This window comes from Mus caroli, unplaced genomic scaffold (genome assembly GCF_978045245.1).
Source record: "Mus caroli unplaced genomic scaffold, Mus_caroli_1 scaffold_7, whole genome shotgun sequence".
Lineage (NCBI taxonomy): Eukaryota > Metazoa > Chordata > Mammalia > Rodentia > Muridae > Mus > Mus caroli.
This window is the reverse complement of record NW_028227262.1, coordinates 29,853,859-29,877,129: the sequence shown is the minus strand read 5'-3', so window position 1 is coordinate 29,877,129 and position 23,271 is coordinate 29,853,859. Positions and strand designations below refer to the sequence as shown.

The 23,271-nt window shown below is 46.9% G+C and overlaps 1 protein-coding gene across 15 annotated transcripts in view; it reads right to left on the bottom strand.

The window, feature by feature from the left end:
• The window catches only part of Cacna1c (calcium voltage-gated channel subunit alpha1 C), a 623,917-nt gene that overhangs the window by 177,166 nt on the left and 423,480 nt on the right, over positions 1-23,271 (bottom strand). For all 15 annotated transcript variants that reach the window (XM_085840086.1, XM_085840073.1, XM_085840074.1 and 12 more), the window contains exons 4-5: positions 18,599-18,738; positions 14,701-14,840 (exon numbers count right to left, since the gene is read on the bottom strand). In XM_085840086.1, coding sequence (XP_085696212.1) covers positions 14,701-14,840; positions 18,599-18,738 — 280 coding nt within the window. The remainder of the gene's footprint in view (positions 1-14,700; positions 14,841-18,598; positions 18,739-23,271) is intronic.

Sequence of the window (23,271 nt, the reverse complement as noted above, 5' to 3'; positions counted from 1 at the left end):
GCTGCTTCCCTGCCTGAAATGCTGCTCCCTGCCTCCCCTTGAGTCTCACCATGTTTCTCATCTCTGTATTCAGGCGTGTAGCAGAACTCACAGAGTGAACTAACACTAAGCTCAGGGTGTCTTCAGACTCAGCGACCAGGCCATTAGCAGGCACGCCAGTGAGCACCGTGAAAGTGTTATATCAGAAGACAAGACTCATGGGATGGGACAAGGACACTGGTGACAGGGGCTTGTTTATGTCAATGATTGCCACATGACTTAAGTGGCTGTTTTGAGATGATGGGGATAATTATTTTGGTATGAGCAAAGGACGGAAGTAACTAGAAAGTATCCAGGAACAAATAGAGCCCATTCAAGATCACACGTGTGCGCTCAGTATCCTCAAGGCAGCCCACTTACTGACTGAAGACTGAGCGTTCTCTTGTGAAAGGGCTTGGGAGATTGCAAAGACTGGGTGAAGAAGGATTCTACCAACACATCACAGTCCAGTGACACCACAAACCTTGTCCTGGGAACACTCCAGCTGAAGTGTAGTGGTCATTATTCTACTTCAATTATTCTATTTCCTTCTGGTCACCATGCTGAGAACCAGATGCTATAAACCAGAGCTGGTAAAGGGAATGGGAGAGAGAGAGGGGAAGTGCCCTATTTACAGGGGCCCAGTTGCTGGATGGAGGCACTGAGAGACGAATACTATTCTGATTCAGTTTCTCTGGGGTGAGGCATGAGTTGGTGTCTCTAAGTTCTAGTAACTATTGATGCGACTTGCTGATCTAACCACTACGGGGCTAGGCAAAGCCCGGGAGCAGCTGGTCAACCGGGAGCCACGGCAACTGCATGCACAGTCCTCCTGAAATGCTCTAAAGCGGTTTAAATACTGTGGTAGATATGCGTTGGTTCTAGTAATATCACACTTTAATCAGTAAAGCATGAAATTTCCATGCTGGACACCAAGGAACACACTGCTAGCCTGACTACAGTCTTATTGTACCTACTGTTCCAACAGAGGTCCTTCTATGCTTTTTATTTACTTACTTTTGAACATATGGACACTGAAGAGGGTGACACAGGGAGTCATATTCCTGTACCCTCCACCCCAGGAGCATATTTGGTGAGCACTGGGGTCACTGCTTCCGGCAGCAATAAGAGCCATTCCGCAGAGTTATGGGTGAGACCAAGGAATGCATCCAACACTATGGTATGAACGTATGAGACACCTAGCATCATTTGTTCAGACAGTGGCCTCTAGCTACCATTGTCAATCCTGCCTTTTGAGCATGCTCAGGGCTACCTCTCACCAGCTGACCCAGGCCTATGCCCCCACCACTCTTTCCTCGCCTATTTGTTTATGATTACACCTTCTCTTAAAAATGCACCTCACCCTGTGTCCTTCCATAATTGTAGTTTCAGCTCTCTTTGACCTGGACAAAGAATTCTCCTTTACCCATTCCTTTGAGGATCTTTTTGAGCGCAGACTATGTTGAAAGCACAAAGATGCAAGCCTGTCTACAAGCAGTCTCCAGCTAGATAGGGAGACAGATACATGGCCAGTGGATTGCAGAGCCAGCTAACTATAGTCCCAAGATTTATAGCCGAGTGGAAGTGACACAAATATAGGTGCTCATTTTCTTAAACCCAGCTCCCACAAAGATGAACATGAATGGTCACTTATGTCTTAAACACGGTGGCCCTGGCCAGTCTCCATGGCAGCCACTGCTGTTCTTGCTGACTTCTGCTTGGACTGGAACACAGGACATTCTAACTCCTTTGTACCTCAACCCATGCTGTTTCCAGCATATTGTGGCGTAGTGCAGAACCCTATAGAAGTTTTCCACCTAGATGACACCTATATATCAAATCCTCACCTATAGGATTTGTACATAGTAAACATTCTTTTCAAGGCGGCTTAAACCTCTGGATACTAGGTTCCAGCAAGAAACAGGGAGCACACCCAGATCGGGATCATTCCGGTGCTCCCTAAGGGTGAAAGGACCACAGGTGGAATAATATCCTAGGGGCGGCAGCAATCATCCCCATCCTGAGAGGTGACTGAGGCTCCCTGGTGACAGGACAAGGAGGCAAAGACCACCAGGTGATGCTCCTCAAGGAAGGCCCTGGGAGCACCATCTACCTACAAGTGCCTTCTTCCCTCCTACTGAGTCCTCACTTGCTTCTCCCCGCACTGAAGTCAACTGGAAGCTGGAAAGTGAGGCAGCCTACTACAATAGTGCCTGTGGCCAGACAGCAGAGTGGGGAGGGGAAGAGAGACAACAAGGTGAAGCAAAGAAGAGCTGGAGTAGGTAGGGGTCAAAGTGTCAGACTTTCTATGTGACACCATCACTAATCCATTAAAGCCAGCAGGAGTTAATTTGACTTGGAAGCCTGCTGAGCACTGTGAGCCAAGAGCTTCCTCTGTGTGTGTGTGTGTGTGTGTGTGTGTGTGTGTGTGTGTGTGTTAGTACAAATAATCTCTGACCCTAACTCACTAGTCAACTCTAGGACCTCATCCCAAAGCCGTGGCTACCCCAGGGTAAAGTACAGTGCTATTCATGAGCACTACATTGTGGTTAGTGACTCATCTATAGGAACCTGTCTATACTCACTAGACATTAGAGACATGATGAATCCCCAGAACTGAACTCTGCGATCTCCTTTAGCTAGTGGGACAATAGACACTTATCAACAGTCCCATAGCCCTAATGGCTTTTGAACAAAAATAGGAAGGGAGGAAAAGAGCTCTTTGCTGGGTTAAGGAGTACCAGCCATATTGAGCTTGGGATGCTAGTACGTTCTCTTTCTGGAAGGGTCTTCTTCCTCTTGCTTGGAGAGTTTCTCGAAATCTCCAACCTTAAGATTCTCTCATGTTGTCATTTAGATGTGCACGTTCATTTATTCAATGTAATCTTTTTGTTCAAATATATTTCTGTACTGAACAGAGATTTGCTGAACACTAAGAGACAGCTGTGTCCCTGAGAAAGATGGCGGTTACTCTGTGTCCTAATGACTTACAAACTTTAAGGGTCACTCAATTACTCACCTTCAATGGGCTTTTATATTGTTATACTGGCAATCTGGGTTCAGAAGAAAGGCTCAGAGAAAAGGACATAAAAGGAATTTGATATCAGAGGAAAATTGAACCTGGGAGAATGGAGACAAGCTGATTCAAAGTCAGCTCTCTTCCTGAAGATTCGGCACGGGCTCGGCTCTGTGCTAGTCCGCTACATATATCATTCCACTGAATTTTCCCACAGCCCTCCTAAATAGAAGTGTACCAATGTTTGGTTGTAATAAATAACTTGTCCAAGTCAATATATCTGTGCAATGGTAGAGCTGAAGTTAAAAGCTAACACTTTCAAAATCACATGCCTTAACAACTATCCAGACAAAAATCACAAATGAGCTGTATATAACACACACACACAGACACACACACACACACAGACACACACACAGACACACACACACAGACACATACACACACAGACACACACACACACAGACACACACACACAGACACACACACACAGACACACACACACAGACACACACACACAGACACACAGGCACACACACAGACACACACACACACAGACACACACACACACAGACACACACACACAGACACACACACACAGACACACACACACACACAGACACACACACACACACACACACACAGACAGACACACACAGACACACACACACAGAGACACACACACACACACAGACACACACACACACACTGTGCCATGCCCAGTCTCTGTCCTCTGGTCCTCAGTAAGGACTCACAGCTCTTAATAGCACATTTTCCATGACAACTCTAATCTGCCAGAAGTCCCTGCATCCCAGGGTGCCATCCTGTCCCTCCTCCTGCTGCCTGCACATTGTATCTTTGAGACACACACAGAGAAGAAGCAACCCCCTCAGGCAACTTTTGGGGGCTCATGCATCAGTTCCTACTGCTTCTTATTCTCTTAAAAAAACTGCAGAGAGTGAAGGCATAACACAGGGTGAGTCTCCATAGGACAAGCATCCAGCCAGCTGTGACTCAGGTCAAGACACAGAAGAGCTCTGGCTCTGTAGCCATCTTATGTCTTTCTCAATCAGTGCCCCCTGTTACATCAAGACAGTCACTGCATTGACAAGTTAAGATGTAATTAATCATATAATAACCATCATGAATAAGTGTAGAAGAAACATTTAATAAACTTTAATAACCACTTTTTTTTGTCTTCTGCCTCTCTGTATTTCTCAGTTTTTTATTCTTGTTGAATGTTAGCCTTCTTCCTCCATTTCTCTACAGCTCGATAATTCTGTTTTTAGCTGTGTCAACATTTACTTTGAAATTTTTTTATCTTAGCTTTTACAGTCTTTACTTGTAAACCTACATCTGGTTGTTCCTCATAACTTCTGGTTCTCTGGGAAACTCCTGACCTTGTCTTTGGTGTCTTTAAATGCAATAAACAACATTCCACTTCCTATAGCTGGAAAATATCAGTACCCGGGTCTCCCATGCAACTCTTTCTACTGTGTATAGTTTTTGCTCATCTTCATTTATTTACTTTGTTTCTGTGTGTACCTAGCTATTTTATATAATGAGTTAGTCCTTATTTTCACGAAACTGCTTTTCAAAATAATTTGACAGCTTTGATGGTGTTGTATTTCTCCAGAGACTTTTTCATGTTTGTTACTGTCAAGCATCCTTTCCTGGTGTTATACAATTTAGAATGGTTTCCTAGTATATCAAATGCTGTCTTCATCTGGACAGTTGATCCGAATTACCTCACCTGACATTGCCAAAAGCAAAGGTATCCTGTTCCTCTGAAGAGTGACACCATGTAGGGTCTCCTTGATGTTTTCCTGCAGACTTCACTCTCAGAACCAGAGAATTGGTCTCTAAATGCATGTGCGGATTCTAGAAGGTTCTCTTAGGACCATACCTTGGCTACTTTTAGAATGAAATTTCTAGAGACTGGTTATCTGCAGAATGATCGTCTGATAGTGAGATTAGCCAGGAGGGCATGCAAGACAGTCTGGTTACATGTATCGCAAGCTCTCACTCTTAAAAAAAAATGCACAGAAAGTGCAGTGTTGGGGTAAAATGATAATAATTTCCCCTGTGTATTTGGTGGCAAACCATTCACTGAAGAGTTTCCAAATCGAATCACCAAGCTAGCCTTTAACGTCCTTATACCTGTTTCTCCAACAAATGCTTTCCTATCCAAGTGTTCATAACTCCATCTCTCCTGGCTCGGGTGCTGGGAAAGGAGGAACCGTGCTTCTTTGTTGCTGTCCCCTCCTGGTGATCCTGTAGCCTCTATCCATTCTCTTACACAGTTTAAACAAAACACTCATCATTTCCTCGTTCTGGCCCACCTATCAGAGCCACTGATAACTTTCATAGAGGTGGGAACCCTACAAACTTTGAAAAAAATCATACAATAAAAACACTTACATATTTTCAGGTAGGGAAGTTGGCTCAGTGTAGGAAAAGCTCTTTCTGTGCAGCTTGAGAGCCTGGGTTTGGGCCCCTAAGAACCCGTGCAGAAGCCAAGTGAGAGCCCCTGTGACCCCAGTGCTGCATGTTTGAGGGAGGCAGGTCCTGAGGGTTCACTGGGTCGCCAGTCTCATTGAATGGGGAATCTAAGTAAGAGACCTTGCCTCAAAAAATATGGTTGAGAAATGAATAAGAAAAGATATTCTAACATCAACCTCTGGCCTTCACACATGACTGTGTAGAGGAGAAATATTCTGTCTGTCTCGTTATCTTTCCATATATCCATCCATCCACCCATAACAATAATAAATGTGTATTTTAGATTTGTGGAAAAATATTCAAGTTATTTTGCCTTCTGCCCTTGACAAACCATGTCACCCTTGGGTTTGGCTTTTACAATGAAGTCATACCATTATCATCTATGAGAAATCCCTCTTTGGTTCTCAAATTTGCTGAACTGATATTTTATAATTAGCTTAAGGAAGAAATTCTAACCTTTCTATCCTCTAGCTACTGTTCTGCCTTACACGTAATAAATTCTCAATAAATTTGTGAGGAAAAAAAACAATATGCAACATTGAATGTATGAGAATGTTTTTTTATAGTTGTTAAAAGAGGAATCACTCACTTTGTAATTTAAAAATTAAGTATGCTTCAATTTCCAAACATTTCAGAGTACCAAGTACCAACGAGCCATCTCACCATAAACATTTAAAAAGCTGAACAAAAATATGAAGCAGCTGTTTCTAGGAAGTGGCCATAATCTCTATAAAAGTGAATCCTTTGAGATACTTTGGTGAGCACAGTCACCCTAACTCTGACAGGGGACACTTCCCTGAGCCCCAAGTCCATCGGTCCACTGCCCAAGTACAGTGATGTTGGACCAGAACGAGAGAGGCTGAAGCAGTTTGTTGGAACATCAGCAAGGAGCCGGGTAGGAGCTAAGGGCCCCTGGAAGTTTGTGTGGAATGGCTTTGAACAAGATTATACATGTGCAAGCGCAACTTTCCATCTGGTTGCATCAGATGGCAGCCACTTGGGGGGAGGGGAGGGGAGGGGAGTGCGGGAGGGGAGGGGAGGGCAGAATGGAGGTGCTACAGGCATTACAACCAGTGCTGGGGTGGTGGGGGGGGAGGGGAGGAGGGGAGAAGAGCGGTAAGAGGCTGGGGCTCTGGCCCTCTCATATGGAGAGCTCAAGTGGACATGTCAGTGAGACACCCAACTCCAGTGCCAGAATGGGACACTTCAGGGACAAGAACCTTATGCTATGTGCCCTGAACCTAGATTCAACTAAGCACAAAGGGGAAATGTAATTTGAAGATTGAGGGGCTTGGGTTTTCAATTGGTCTATGCCAACCAGCATAAAATCAAGTCTATACAAGCCCAGAAACTAAGATTTCTGCTGAAGAATTGAAAAGCTTAGAAAGATAGTGGATTCCAGACCTCATAAAAATCATCAAATAAACAAAGAAATGGGAACATGTGATATATAGCCCATAAAAATGAGACTACATATGTTAGATTTAACAGATGAATAATTTTATTTGTTTGCTTGTTTTGTTTTTTGTTTTGAGACAGGGTTTCTCTGTGTAGTGCTGGCTCTCCTGGAACTCACTCTTTAGACCAGGCTGACCTCGAACTCAGAAATCTGCTTGCCTCTGTCTCCCAAGTGCTGTGATTAAAGGCTTGCGCCACCACCACCTGAAATAATTTTAAATAGTTCTTATGTGCAGTACACGCGCGTGCGCGCGCGCGCGCACACACACACACACACACACACACACACACACACACACACGAAAAAATATTTAGTGAATAGCAAGTGCATTGTATTAAAGAGGAAACAGAAGCATACCATAGGAACGTGAGAACTATACAAGGGAACCCAATTAAAGCTCTGTAATTAAAAAGCAACCGGTCTGAATAGAAAAAAAAATCACTGAATAAGCTCAATGAAGCTAGAAACAGTGCAGAGGAAAGAAACAAACAAACAAACAAAACAAACAAAGACGGGTGAGATGGAATGACAAAGGAAATTATCCAATCTGTGAAACACAGACCAAGGAAGAATTGGGGAAAAACTGAACAAAGCTTTAAGGACAGTAGAACAATACATGATGGCCAAACATGTGCGCACGGAGAACCCCAGAATAAAGGATGAGAGCAGAGTAGACAACAGTGTCTGGGGACATCAGAACGAGTGTATACAGCAGGAGAGCCAGCAACGACAAGTAAGCGGGTACAGATAAAACACTGTGTTTCTGTAATCCACTTGAGCCATTTGATTGTAAAACAGTAATATGGGGTGTGATTATAAAATATGTATAACCACAGGACAGGAGCTTGTCAAGATAGTGTGTAAGAGTACTATATTTGCACCTATATATGTAAGATCTGCTCATGTCAATGACTACCAATGGTACCACAGAAAAGGTGGTGTAGTGTGAACCTTGACTACATCCTAAAGGCGCATGCATTACTGCCCTGGGATGCTCTTCCTGTGAGGTGGTGGAGAGCTCATAGGTGGGATTTAGAAGGAGTCTCTGGGTCACCAGGATGCGTTGGATGGGGATTGTGAGACTCTAGTCTTTTCCTCACATCCTAAACAGTGGTGTCGCTGTCTGTTTGGTTAGTGACTGGACAGGTGTGGAAACAAGGGCGAGAAAGGCACGGAGTGCATGCTCTGCTCAGTGACCACGTCCTGGAATGTTCACCTAAACTGTATTTTCATTTCACTCTCTTTTCCTTTTCCTTTGTGGCACTTAGACCGAGTGGGCTTTGTCGTTAGCATTAGTTCTAACGAAGTGCTACATCTTGCTATTGGCTGTTTGGTTTGCATGTTTGTGATTTCCAAGAAAGGGCCAGGCACAGAGATGAGTCACAGAGATGTAGTTCAGGAGGTTTAAGGATCTCACCTGACCTTTGTGATAGAATGCCACCTGCCACAGTCCTCAATTCCCAGCCAGTGCTTAACCATGCCTGTTGACTTATCATGTGGCATCTTTCCCACCTCTGAACCGTCTGATTGCTGCAATCCTAGGAAGCGCACAAGGTCACACCTTGCAGATGACTACCTAAGTTCGGAAACTAGTGTCTCAAGAAGAATTCATAGACCTCCGCTGTCTTCTGTTTTCAAAAGACTGAACGACAGAGCTCAGGAGTCTAATGCTAAAATAGTTTAACTCTCTCATTTCACAGAGAAGAGAGCTGAAGACTCCTGGACAAATGGGAGTCAAGTAGCTTGCCCACTGCAGCCACAAATCCACACCTTGCTCGCCTGCAGGCCAACTTCAGCGTTGAATCCATGGGCAGCAACAGAGCCGTTTCTCATTATCCCTCAGAGCCCAAGGAGTTCAGGAATTCGTCAAATGCAAATGTGCTCACACCCTGACTATCAGCTGCCTCATTCTCTCCAGCCAGTTCTGTCTGTGGGACAGCCCTAAGCATCCTTCTGGACTGCGGAATCTTCAGCGCCCATCTCCTTGCATTCCTTAGGGTGACACATTGGAGGCTATCCTTCCTGCCTACAAATCAGGGGTAATATCCCTGCTTCCTGGGCCATTGGGCTAGTTAATCACCGAATCCAGCTCTCGATGGCAAAGCTTACCTTGAGGCTGTACACTGCTTTGAATGGACCGTGTCCTGTTATCACCTGCTACCTGGTTCTATAGTGAAAGGTGTATTTTCATTACTGGGCAAGGGCTGGACGCCACAGCACATTTAACTTTGCTGTTGGTGGCATGTATTGTTTGTCACTGATACTTTTCTCTCACCCTGCTCTACCAAATAATCTGATTTCTCCAGCTTAGTCACATACTGTTATTTATTTCTTATAAAGCTCTATGATGGGCAGAGCTGAGAAGGCATGGGATGCTCATGGATGAATTCCCTGACTTTGTGACTTTGTGACTTTTTGAGTTGTTTTCTCTTACAAATGCTGTGGCGTATCCAGGGGTAGACTTACAGGACTTTATTGCTGGAAGGGAGCAGGGCTCTACCAGGAAAAGGCTTGCTCTTATCTGTGCTGTGCACATTATTAGTTTGTAGACAGAGAAACTGAGCCTGAACAGGAAACAGAGAAACTGTGAGCAGCAGAGCTAGGGCAAGACTTGTGCCATGGGAGATCCCTGAAGGGAGATAAGAGATGCTGAGCTAAGGAAGATCAGGGCACAGGAGAGGGCTGTCTGCAGTCAGGTCAGGAGACAGAGCAGTTTTTCCTCCCTGCAGCCATGGCTCTGCATGGTAGCCACATCAGTATCAGGACCTTCACGGGGATTCTTGAAACACACCAGGCCAGGGGATGCGCACAGGAGCTTGGGAAGTCACCCTTGTGAACTGAGGAAAACCCATGCTGTTCACAGCTGCCCTCTGGAAAACCCTAAGAACCTCGGTCCTTGGCTGCCTTTTGCCACAGGGGTAGACAGGCACGAATAGTCTGCCCCCTGTTCACTTCTCGACAACGGCTTACTGCTTTTTTCTTGAGTGTGGGGCTAGTCTACACTTGGATTTATGAGCTGGCTAGGGCTGGCATGTCTTGGTGACCCAAGCAGATAGGGAGCCTAAAAGTTCACTTCCTTCTGTGTCTGCCCCTACCTCTTCACCATAAACTACAAGGCCTATTATCTCCAGTGTGTCCCACTGCCTGGTGTTGTGGCTGGCTCCCAGGTGATCATGGGAAGAAACCTAGCTGGTGCCTCTCTTGAATGGAGACAGCCTCTCACAGCCTTTTTCTATGAGAGCAACGGTGCTCCAAGTTTTTTTTATCAAAGGCCTCATGAACCTAAAGGGTGATATCACACCTCCATCTGCTGTCTTCCTTGATTCAGTACACCCTTGGGATGTCTTCTCTAGAAGCACACATGAGGGTCACGTGGGAAGGACCATTGCTTATTGTTCTATAAGCAAGCATACCCACTTCATATATATTGTAAATTCTGGATCACAGCTCTCAATCTTCACTGTTCACATATACTGTGTCATACATCTTGCTGTGAATGGCTCATCCTTCCATACATCATGTATGCCACATGCTCCATTCTGGGAAATATCAGAGGCCTCACAAAGAGGAAAGTCTGTACAAAGCAACCACAGCTTTCCATTACATGACACTTGGTCGGGGCAGTCAGTCTGGTTGTTACTATAATCGGCTCTTAATCCCTCAGATGTGCATCTCCAGAACCACCCTGTCCTTTCTCTTTGCAATGTCCTGGAATGTCACTCCCTGTTTGTCCCGAGATCCAGTCCAAGTTCTACCTGCTCTAGGAAGTCTTTCTGACTCATGGTCCCCACTCCTGGAAGTACTAGCATCCCCAAAGCTTACTCACCTTACTACAGTGCTCCTTATGCTAGACCTAAATATTCTTTGGAATCTCTAGTTTTTATTGTATGTGTCAGTTTACTGAGTGTTTTCTCCTACTACAGAACCCTTGAGAACACACTTAGCACAGATTCACGTCTGTACCTTGGCCAGCAACTTCTCCCATAAGGTAAGGTCTAAAAGAGGCTGGTTGATGAGTCACAGGCCTATGCGCTCACAGTCTTCCCTCTCCCTGCATAATCTTCAATCAAGAATCCAGTTCCATTTCGTAAATATGTTTAAAATCAGCAGCAACTTTTGGGGCCCCTTGCCCACGTACCCACATAGTTGAGAGTTGCAAGTTTCATAAACCATGGAATTAGTTAATCTTTTTTCTTCTAAGAAACTTGCACCCTACACATCACATACAACACCTGTCTATTGCTGGAGCTCACACAATTGCCGTGGAGATCCAGTGCAACCGAGAGTTCAGACATCTGGGCCCCATCTGGGAAGCTAGGCTGTCTTACCCACCATGTTGTGTGGCACTCGACATGAGAGTCTAAAATGATGCCCACACTTGCTACAATACTCATCCACCACTGTAGAAGCTAAAGATGTGGCTGTGAACAGAGACTGTAAACCGTGAAGAGTGTCTTGGATGCCAAGTGATGAGAGGTTCAAGACCAGGGAGGGTCAGCTATGCAGAACTCCCCAGTGCACAGAGAGATAAAGGCCAGTTGGCCCAGAGAGAAGGCCACTGGTCCCACTACTGTGGAGAGGTGGTCCTGACAAGAGACTTTCTAGCACAGCAAGGGAGAAGTAAGCCTGGAAACAGATGTGTAAAAAAGAGAAGGAGAACAAAAAATGGTGACGGCGTGGAGAGGGGAATCCTATGAGGCATGTGCTGGCTAGTTTATGTCAACCTGACACAGCTAGAGTTATCTGAGGGGAGGGAAGCTCAGTTGAGAAAACACCTCCATAAGATGGGCGTAAAGCAGTTTCTTAATTAGTGATCGATGAGGGGGGTCCCAGCCACCTCTGGGCTGAGAGTCTTGGGTTCAGTAAGAAAGCAAGCTGAGGAAGTCGGTAAGGATCATCGCTCCATGGCTTCTGCATCAGCTCCTGCCTCAGGTCCCTGCCCTGTTTTAGTTCCTATCCTGACTTCTTTCGATGGCATACAGAGATACAGAAGTGTAAGTCAAATTAACCCTCTCTTCTTCAACTTGCTTTTTGATCCTAGTGTTTCATCACAGCAATAGAAACCCCAAATAAGACAGAGTTTTGCTAAAGGCTGGGAGAACAGGGGGTGATGTTAATTCAGTGTATTTGGTCCCTGTGGTCTCATTCTTTACTGTTCCCAAATCAGAACAGAAACTAAGACAGTGAAAACAGTCAGCCCAAGCCCTTTCTTGAAATTCAGAGAAGAGCCATTCTCTCAGTACTGGAGATTCACCAAGTCAGCAGTTGCTTGAAATCTCTGATGAGGAGCCACAGTGAGGAAGGCCAATTATAGTCTTCTGTCTCACTGTCTTTGACATCAGGTACATGGAATGGTACATTGGCCACTGTAACACAAGCAGCTATGAGGTGAGCTACCTGCAAGCATAGCCTGGGACTGTTCGTGTGCTGTAACTCCAGGCTAGCCTCCGTGATCATCTCCTGCCATGAAGACAATACTGTGGCTGCTGCTGTAGAGGCTCTGGAATGAGACACCATGAGGAGTCTTGTCTTGTCAAGCCCAAAGAGCCACTCAGGCCAGAAGGCTGCAGCCAATCCTCTCCCTCATGCATTGTGAATCAGACACACTGTGTCTATTTGCGGGCTATATTGCATTTGAAATTATCTGTGCTCTCCTCCTGGGCTTCCCTAGTCCTCCTGAACAATAAGCCCTGATATCTCTCACAGTGTGGTAAGGTCCCAAGCCCCTAGGGAGAATGTTTGCAATGGTGAGAGTCAGCCTGTCCTTGGTAACTTCGTGGTAACTGAAGGGCTACGGTTAACTCATAACTCCTGCCTTTCACACACTGGCTGTTCTATCATAAGCTTTAGAGTTGAGTTGAAAGTTACTTCTGTCTCCCACCTTACACTCCGATGCCACTCTATGGAGTCATATAATCAAGAACACTCAGGTCATTAGGCACCACCAAAGTGGAACTTGGTGTCGACCATCATATAAACCATAACTAATGCAAAATGGCCAAGGCCGAGTCAACAGTGACAATTTTACACTCCCTGTCACTTTTCAGTCTGAGATGCTCTATAATCTCTGCCCAGGGAGTCCCCTGGGCAAAGCAAACAGCCACTATCCTGGTCTGTTTTGTCAACTTGACACAAGCTAGAATCATCTGGGAAGAAAAGCCTCAGCGGAGAGAAGTTTCCATCAGGTTGTCCATCGGCAAGTCTGTAATGCATCTCCATGATTAATGAGTGATGTAGGAAGGGCCATGGTGTGGCACCCCTGGACAGGCGGTCCTGAGTTCCATAAGAAAGTAGGCTGAGCAAGCCACAAGGAGCAAGCCAGTGAGCAGCATTCCTTGTGGTTCCTGCTTCTGTTCCTGTTTTCAGGTTCCTGTCTTGCGTTTCTGACCTGACTTCCCTCAGGGATGGAGTGTGACCAGAGAGTTGTAAGCTAAAATAAACCCTTTCCTCCCCAAGCTGCTCTTGGTCATGGTGTCTTACCACAGCAATGGAATCCTAACCAAGACAACACTTCCTGCTTTCCCCTACTCAGTAAGCTTCCCGACCTGGGCAAGACATAAATCTAACTATTGAACGGAGATTACAGGGAATAAATTCTGGGCTTCGGGAGCGGGTGGACTTTACTGCAGTCAAAGAGATACTAAAATCAAAGACTGTCAAGAGTGGTAGCCTTAAATCTTTAAGAACAGTGTGGTACAGTAGGAAGGGCAGTTGGGGAAAGCAGGTATAGTTCTGATTCTGCTGATGGCTAATTAAGCCCCTGCCATGCTCACTCCCCATCCTATATACACATTGGAATGGGAGAGCCAGTGAGCAGCTTCCTGGGGCTTTATTATTCTAAGATATTATCAAGTAGTAAGACTACAGCCAGGTACTCAGCCCAGAGCACATAGGAGGGGCTGTTTCTCAGAGGACACTGTTCCCCTGCCTCTGGCCATGTAGCCACGGAAGTCACAGGCTGACCCATGACATCCTAGATCAGCAAACAAGCCCAGAGTTCTTCCCAGTTTGAATAGGATGAGGGAGAAGACTCCTATAGAGGTTGTTTCCACAGTTTGCTGTAGCTAAGAGGTGCTGAGGCTCCTGAGCTCAGAGTCCCCACAGGGGGAGAGAAGGAGTGTCCTTGAGGCTGATTTCCTGAAGGGCAGCGAGTCTCCATAGCCCCACACCCAGTGCAGAGAGCTCAGCCCCACCCCTTGGCAGAAACCTGTTTCCTGGATGGCAAGTACCAGGTCTCTGTATGCATCCGAGAACACCCCATGGGTGTGAGAACAGGGAAATAGCCAGGCCAAGCTTTCAGAATGCTCAGTGATGCTTTCTCGACATTCTGTGGGGATCAGAACACATCTCATGAGCTAAGGCTGACTAGGGCTTAGCCTTCTGAGGCCCAAGTTCCTCTGCTGTAGATGTGTTCATGCCTACCTTGGCATGCAAGGAGCAAATAGCCCAAAGGTCCCTGACTATGCAGGATGTCTTTCTTTGGCTGTGTGACTATTACAAATATTCCCTGGGTTTCTACAGAAGCTGGGCCTTCCTTGTGCATTTGCTGCGTTCACACCAGAACTCTATAAATCAGAGACTTGTCTATAAGAAAACTTTCCGTTCACAGAAACCAGGTTCCTTCCAGAAGTGCTCTGGCAGTTCAGCAAAGGGAAGAGGGCAATCAGGAATGGATACTGTCAAGAGGGATGGGGCCTTTACTTACTTGGGACTCCGGACACCAGTCGCAGGGGACGGAGCACGCGGAATGCTCTCAGTGCCTTCACGTCAAATCCAGCTCCTTTCCCTCCTAGAGCATTGGCCCCATCAGCTTTGGTTGCTTGTTCTAAAATTGCACTAAAAAGCCTAAAAAAAGAGGGGAGAAAGGAGTTGTCAGGACCCCAGCTGGTTTCTCAGCTGGGCTCCAGTCCAAGAACACAGCCCAGGCTGCTAGAGTCTGTCACAGGCATGGCCACCGGAGCCCCACAAAAAGTGCTGCAAGTTGCAATTCCATCAGCAGGAGTACCACCACACACAGGGAGGGGAATCACTACATAGAGAGCACCGAGTGAGGTTGGGGGCAGCTCTTTGCTCTCAGAGCGTGTGCGCATACCTGGGTTGGGTGAGCTAGGCTCCTGGCACAGCTGTCAAGGCACAGGAATAAAGAAGAGAAGTCTACCATGTCTCTTGGGGTGCTGTCTTCACTGCTGTGGAATCCAGCTTCCCTGCTGTGAGCACTAGTAGGCACGTGCTCCTGCCTATTCTTCCATCCTGATAACAACCTTGGTGTGGTTTGTTCCAGGGGACAAAAAATAACCTTAGAAGTCAACTTCACCCATGCACATAAACTACCACTGAGGAGCCTCATGTGGAACAAATAGCTGGCTGGCTAGAGGGGACAGTGGGAGAGCTTCCAGCACTACCCACCAGCACACGAAGGCACAAAGCTGAAACACAGGTTTCTGCTCTGACAATGTGCAATCACACATCTCCAACCAACACAAGCACCTACTATGTGCAGGTACTCTACTATATACTTAGGTTGGAGACCCTTAAGAGGTGACATCCCTAGGGACAGTCAGGATCTGAGCTGTCAATCCACTAGACCTTGCAGAATGTGATTCACAGAGAGAGGAGGGGTTCACAGTGATGAGGGCAAGAGACCAGCCTTTGAACAGAGGGCAACTCAGAAAGGAACCCTGCTCTGGCAACGTTTTAGAAGAGGCCCAAAGAAAGTGAGTGTGTGGCCCCGCAGCTGTGTGGGACCACTCCAGGCAGAGAAACAGTCAGGACAGTGATCCAGGGAGATGCACGGAGACGTTAGGGCCAACAACTGTCAGCACAACTAGGACAGAGAAAACTGAGGGAAGGTGAGACTGGATAAGATAGGCCACAGGAACCTGACAGGAAAGGGACACAGTCCGAGTGAAGTCTAATTAACACCAACTGGGCCAGCAGTGGGCGGGGCCGACAATGGGCGGGGCCGAGAGTGGGCGGGGTCAGAGCGGGCTGCTGCAGTTGCCCACTTAGAGGTTGGGGCTTAGGCCAGGTGGTAATTTGGAGACTGGTAAGGATCCAACACTGGATTTATTTTTAAGATGGGGCTAGTCGGACTCACGTGGGACTAGTGAGGAGGTAATGTGACAGAAATGAGATGTGACTCCAACATCCTGTGGTGGACCCATTCGAAGGGAGGGGAATGCGGTGTCATATAGGCGTTCACATTCTATTGTCACCTTCTCCAAGTCTGGGCTAATTACTGTATGTGTGATGTTTGTCTAAGCTGGTGTCATGACTCTGGAAGTCAAAGGATAGTCTAGGATAGAGACAAAACTGTTTTCTGTACAGGTTGTGTTTAGGTTTGGACCATATGTAGTCTATATGGAAGCTGTTCTATGAGAGGGCTGTATCAAAGGGTCCTCCATCACTGTGGAGGCAGAGAACAAATCAGAGAGAGGCAGATGAGGAGTGGTTTGTGGGCAGGAGATTTGATGATGCTCCGTTGGAGCCTGTGGAAAGTGAGATGGTCCTGGTCAACTGTCCAGAGCTGAAGACACGTGGGGGTAAATCACTTGATTTAGCACAAGCAAAGCCACTGAGATCTAAAAACCATCTGATTTGGGGAGTGGTGGGGGAAGGGACAGTCGAGATGTGCAGATGAGTGGCTGAAGCCAGTGAGCACAGGAAGCCCAGCCCCAGAGGAACACTAGCAAGGCCCAATGTGAGCCAAGTGAGCGACCTTCCCAGCAGCCACACTGACAATGTCAAAGGAGGTGGCACTAACTATAGAGGCACATTTTATCTAGCCCAACATTACGGATACACGGCGTTTTGGTGCATAGTAAAAATAATGAGATATTTGTCATCCTTCGCTCTATCGTCAATCTCTGGAACATGTTTCATGTCTTACATGCACAGCATCCCTCAGTTTCAGGTGCGGTGACCACCTATGACTAAAGGTTAGCATGTAGCAACTCTTTGGCACGTTTGGCAAAAGTGGGTGTGGCACAGGGGTTTTGTGTGAGAAGGGGGTCAATGACAAAGCTGGTGGCGCAGAATGGGGAGGAGGGTGGTTCTGCTGCACACTGAGGATGCTGGTGTCACCTGGGGCAAAGCTCAGCTGAACAAAGGCTAGCACACCTTCTAGTGGAGCCCTGCCAGGGGCCAGCTTTCCTCTCAGAGACCTAGGGAGGCACCTTATAAGGTCATAGATGTGATATGGAGACATACCACATTGCGTTTGTCCTTGGGGAAGGCCTTACCTGGGGTACCAGCTGGAAATCTGAAAGGACAGGTATATGCGACATTTGAAGAGGGTAGTGAAGCTACAGAAGAGTCACCCAAGAAAGGGAAGAGGGGCTGGAGTAGGAATAGGGACGTGAGGGAGGATTCTGGGTATAACCGAAGGCCAGTTTGACATCCATCGGCAGTCTCAACTACACTCGGCTTTATGTATTTCTCTAAGATACCAAGATCCCCATGTAGCTGGGTGGGGTATGGATGGGTTGGTGTTTTCTCCAGGTGAACATGTCAAACAAAGATGAGAATGAATCAGCCAAGGGTTCATGCTAAGGTGGATTTAATGATGGGCAGTGGCCCTAAATCCACTAGCAGGGGGAAGGGTGTGAATCAGGAAGGAACAGGTTACAATGAGTGGCTGAAGCCAGTGAGCACAGGAAGCCCAGCCCCAGAGGAACACTAGCAAGGCCCAATGTGAGCCAAGTGAGCGACCTTCCCAGCAGCCACACTGACAATGTCAAAGGAGGTGGCACTTTCACCTTGATAGAAGGTGAAAGGAGGAAAAAGCTGTTGGAGTCCTGGACTTTGAGGAAGTAAGCTGGAGAGAGGAGGCATGGCTAGAATTCGATGCTTTTAACAAGAGGGGGGTATTTTATCAGCCATAATAGAGAAACTAGCTATGGACATGGGCAACTTTGAATCTTGGGCAACTGGCTCCTTTAATGACTCACGTATCAAGGACCAGCCACGGTAATGGGGCCCAGGTGAGGCTGGAGATCTGGCTTTGCAGAAGCTCAGAGCCAGGCAGGGCCAGGCCACAGGAGCCATGGGCTTTCCAAGTATCTCCATGGAAATCCTCAGATACAGGGGCAGCTCTGACAGGAGGGCCAGGGTCGAATGCCCTAGACTACACACTTCATGGGGTGCCTTGGGATAAGACTTTGAGTAAGGGTTCTTAGCTAAAACAAGCTTTGCCTAACATTCACAAAACCCGACACAAATACCTCAAAAAGGAAAAACGTTTTCCAGTTTGGAAAGACCAGATGTAAAGTCTTCCAGTTCCTTCCCTTAGCTGGGCAGCCTGAGTGTGAACGCACTCATGCATAGGTGTAGACATGCACACACACTTCGTGTGTTCATGTGTATATACACAGGCGTCTCTGTGTGAGTATGCACACACATGCACACATATACTGACACTTGGGAGGGACAGTGAGACGTAGCTACCCTTCATTAATAACTTTTCTCTTGGGAGAAGTCTGACTTCAAGGTGATTTTTTAAAGATTCTTTCATTGTGCCGCGAGGCAAGTTCAGTTAGCTTGAATCAGAGGCAGGAATGGAGAGGGAAAGAGGCATAGGAAAGGGGAAAGACTTCAGCACTTACCCTACAACCACAATTATAAAATCCAGTAAATTCCAACCGTTGCGGAGGTATGCGTTGGGGTGGAAGAGAAGTCCGTAGGCAATTACTTTTAAAAATGCTTCCACGGTAAAAATGATGAGGAAGAGATACTCCACTCGTTCCTAGGAAACAAAAATAGAAAAGAGAGAGAGAGAAATAAATCATTTGTCTGGGAAGCTCAGAGGCAGCAGAGTTCACAGGTGGCGTCACACTCAGCACAAGGATTCAGCCTGCCACAGACTGTGTGGTTCCCACAAAGCGCACGGCCTGTAACGTCATCGCTTGTAAAAGTCCACTGTGATGTTTGCTCAGTGATCACGTGGCCTAGTGCTACACTCCCCAGAATGCAATGCTGTAGCCAGCAATGGTGAGGACAGATGGAAGAGGTCTGCACAGGCAGCCTGGAAGCTAACCCAACATCTACAGCGGACTCTAACACCAGAGCTCCAGCCTATGAAGAATAAAGAACCTGTTGCTGTTGTTTTCAAATGTCCTCGTTAAAATGTAATTCAAAGTAATGTGAAAATTCACATTCTTCCTTCCACCCCCAAAGTCTCATTTAACCAGCTAACATTTTGTTGTGGCTTCTAAAATGAGAGCTCGTATAGTCTTGATCTCCAGGGGAACAATACCAGGGCCGTGGAGGTTGCTGAGAAGTAGGTGAGCCAAACCCTAACAATAATGGGCCGTGATTCTGTTAACAGGCCCTAAGGGCAGCAGACTGGGTTTGAGGAGGGGACTAGCTGATATTCAAAATAAAAGCAGAACCACTGCCCCAAGGAAATGAGGGTGTCAATAGCAAGATCTCTCTCGTGGGAACATAGCTTTCTGTCCAAAGACTTGCTCAAGGTGAGCAGGAAAATGGAACCTAGGAGGAGGTGAGCAGGTACTAGGTGCTAAATATGAAAGCTTGCTTTTTATCCTCAAGGGGCAGACCTGCCTTTTCTCCCCTACCTAGGATTAGCCTCCTCACACTCTAGAGAAGTCTTGGTGGTACCACCTGGTAGAGACAGCTCAGGTGCCTTCATGCTCCTCTCTTCATCCTTGCAGGGGCTGCACGCACGCACACATACACACACTCTGAACTGCCTCTTCCTGGGAGAAAGTCTATCTCCTGTCATCAAGCAGCCAGCCTAGACCAGTTCAAAGCCTCCAGGAGACACTCAGCTCAAAACCCTAACACCCAATTTCCCCCTCCTCTAACAGGCCAAGGAAAGTTCACTGAAGACCTCTGGGCCCACACACATACATGATGGTCAGCCACCTCCCACTTGGCCTTCTGTGCAGGGTAATCTGAGCCTGGGGCTTGGGGGCCCAGTAGGAAACTACCAGGATGGATGCCCGGTGCCCCTTTCTGTTCTTTCCATTCTTAGATATTTTGGGAGCACCAGGCTCACCATTAGTAGTCCTGTCAAAAACAATTTGAGGTTTCAATGTTAAAAATGGCAGATTCTAGGCGCCTCCCAGACCTGCTATAGTGGGGCACCTGGCTGTAGTAACTAGGAATATGTGATCTACACAATTCTAGGGGTGTCTGAGACACCTCAGAGTCGAAGAACGACCAACTCGCATGCTGATGAAGCCCTCAAGCAGACAGCGATAATGGGGAGGGGGTGACAATGTCAGATTTAATCAGCACCTCAGGTCCGTCACTCGCTACTTATTTTAGCCCCAGAGCATTGGCCTGTGGAAGTGACTGCCTTGTTCTAGTGAGTTGATCAAAGTAATATGAAAATTCACATCTTCCTATGAGTAGTACCGGCTTAGCACAGAGCTCTGCCCATTGAAGGGAAAAGCAGGTTACAGAAGACGCTACTATGTAGCCTGAGGATGGTGGAGAAGAAGCTGTCGCCACTCCAGTCTGTCTCCATACTATCCCAGGATAGGTTAGCGCTTGCATTTTTGCACCAGATAACAACTTGGCTTCTATTCATACTCCCCCCAAACCTCCACAACTCCATTCCTATCCGTACCCCTGAAGCCTTCCCAGAATCTGACTCAGTTGGAGGTGTGACAAGAAGAAAGCTCAAAGGGAACAGGTATGAGTTGGGTAGGCACCACTGGGCGCCATGCATTTTCATGTGCTCACAAATGTTCTCATTGCCTCTAAGTTTTCATTCACACGCCCACCCCCACCCCCAGCCATTAAGCAAGAAGACATAAAGCTAGTTGTTTTTCTTGCTTTAACTCTGCCCTTCCCCCCCCCCCCCCCCCCCACCTCTCACAAAAGTCACAAAACCGTAATTGATAGTGAAGGTGTAAAACCTAAGCTCTATGGATTCAGAATAGCAAGTCACTGAGATGCACAGGGCTTGGGACTGAGCGAGTGTCTGTCTGAGAAGCAACCTTCATCTAGCCGGGTGATGGTGTTCGTTATGAGTTCATTGCAATATAATGATAGCAAGATGCAGAGTGTCTGGGAGCCAGTAAAAGGGGGCCTTGGACAAGAATCCAGAAGAGGGACAGCTAATTGCCTTTTAATAACAAGCCTGGAACCCAGTTGTGGCCTAGGCCATGAGATCGAGTGTTGATCAAACTTTGCAGCCAGCTCATTGATCCTTTCAGAGCATACACTGAACTGCCAAGGAAACATCTAAGGGCATGAATAGAAATCAAGTTCACCAAAGGCCATTCTTGCAGGTGCCCGATCGGACACCTCTGGGCCCTGTGTTATAGACACAGTCCTTCACAACCCTTCCATGACCTCAGTTCCAACACCAGGGGGCTGTGTGTGTGTGTGGGGAGGGGTATGTGGACTCTGAGCAGCACACAGCTCCCTGGTGACATGGTATAAGTCTGACATGTGACCCGTCCCTTTCTGGGATCCTAGACTTGGGAAATGTCACAAAGCCAACTTGAGTACACTAATATACCTGCCCACACTTTTCTGGGTAGAGGAGGTATGGACGCCTGCAGCAGAGACTAGGGGAAGGGTTGCTGGAGATGCTAATACCCAAAGCAGCTCTCTGGGCTTCCTGGGTGTTCTGTGGGCTCCTCTAACAGCAGTGGGTCTTCCCTGTCTGAGGGCAGCATAATGACTGCCTTCCTCTCACGTTCTCTTGCATCCCAATACCACATCCCCTCATCCTTTCCTTTCAATTGTCCCCCTCTTTTATTCTCATTTGGGCTGTGTTCTAGCTCATCTACTGACAACTGGAGGCCCATGATTGTACTCAAGTCTTAAATGCTCTGAAGAACTGACTGGAAACAGCCACATCCAAGAGTGTGACATTTTCTAAAACCTTGACAAGGATATGTTCGGCCTTCTTCACTTTCCATTTATCCTTTATTTTTGTATGTCAACTACTATTCAACTACACAGTAGGCCCCCAAGGGATATACAGTGATGTTTTAATGGTAATCATCAATCAATCATTTTGATTCTGGCACTGAGTGGCTTGTCTCTTTAGCCAAGTCACTTAACTTGTCTGGCTCTGTTTTATCACAGGTAAAATGAGAAGAAAATCCATATTGCTGCACTGAGCCCTGAGCATCCTAGGCTGTAGAAAGCACAGAGACAGGTAGGGGAGGCTGGCGGCAGGAGGACTCTTATTTGTTGGCAGGGCTATGCTAGCTCAATCCTGGCTCACAATGGGCCTGACCCAGGGGAACGGAGTGCAAGGAGCTGGTCTGATAGGATGTTAACACAAAGCATGTAGAGGATGCTACAGGGGCCTCCCTTTCATCAGCCAGTCTGGAAGGCTTTTATCAACGTAATATGTTGGCATCTGCCTAGGATGTAATCCAGAAGAGGAGCACTGCTTTGTGCCTTTTCTTATAGCTTGGATTCCCACCTCTAGTCTCCAAAATCCAGCAGTGAGTGAGGATGGATACCAGGGAGTGGGAGATATCTGCCATTAGGGAAAGTGCTGCTCTTTGTGTGTTACGGAACACATGCATGAACAGAAGCCACGCCAGGGTAGGTCTTCTCGGATGGAGAAAAGCCATAGAAGAACAGACAGGCTAGTCACATGTGTGTGTTTATACAGCACACTGAAAGAGCTGGGAGGAACTAGACACCACCACCTAAAGTTAAGCACTCACACCCAGAGATCCTGTGGGTGTCAATGTAAATTTATGTAAGTGAATTTATCAGAGCCGCCAAGACGTTGCCCCAAGCAGAAGTGCTGAGCTCCGTTGCACAATTTCATCTCAGTACAATGTACACAGACGATGAGCACACTGACCCCACATTATGCAGTGTGCCATATTCCAGATTGCCGTGTAGCATCAGCAGCATTCAACTTGGCCTCTAGGCACAGACTGATTTCTGTCTATTCTTCAGCCAAGAGACGGAGAAGCGGAACATTAGGGCCACGCTATGCGGTTTTCTCTCGTGCATTTGTTCTGTGTCACATTTTTTTTCTTGAGGTTCGCTCTGACTCAGTTCGCATGGCTGCTTTCTCAGGACAGTGATGGGCTTGTGGAATATATGAAACCAGAAGGATGAAGGCCCACGTGCCCACTGTTCTCTGGACAGAAGAGAAGGACCCATCTGGGTGAGCATCTAGTCCAGATAATGAGCTATAGTGCAACTGTTACTGTCCATGCATTGACTTAATGAAGCCCTGAGTTACTATGTCCATTAATAGATAAAGAGCCATAAGAGTCACCCCTAAGCATGGATAGCAAAGTGGGCAGCAGAGACTCTGTTG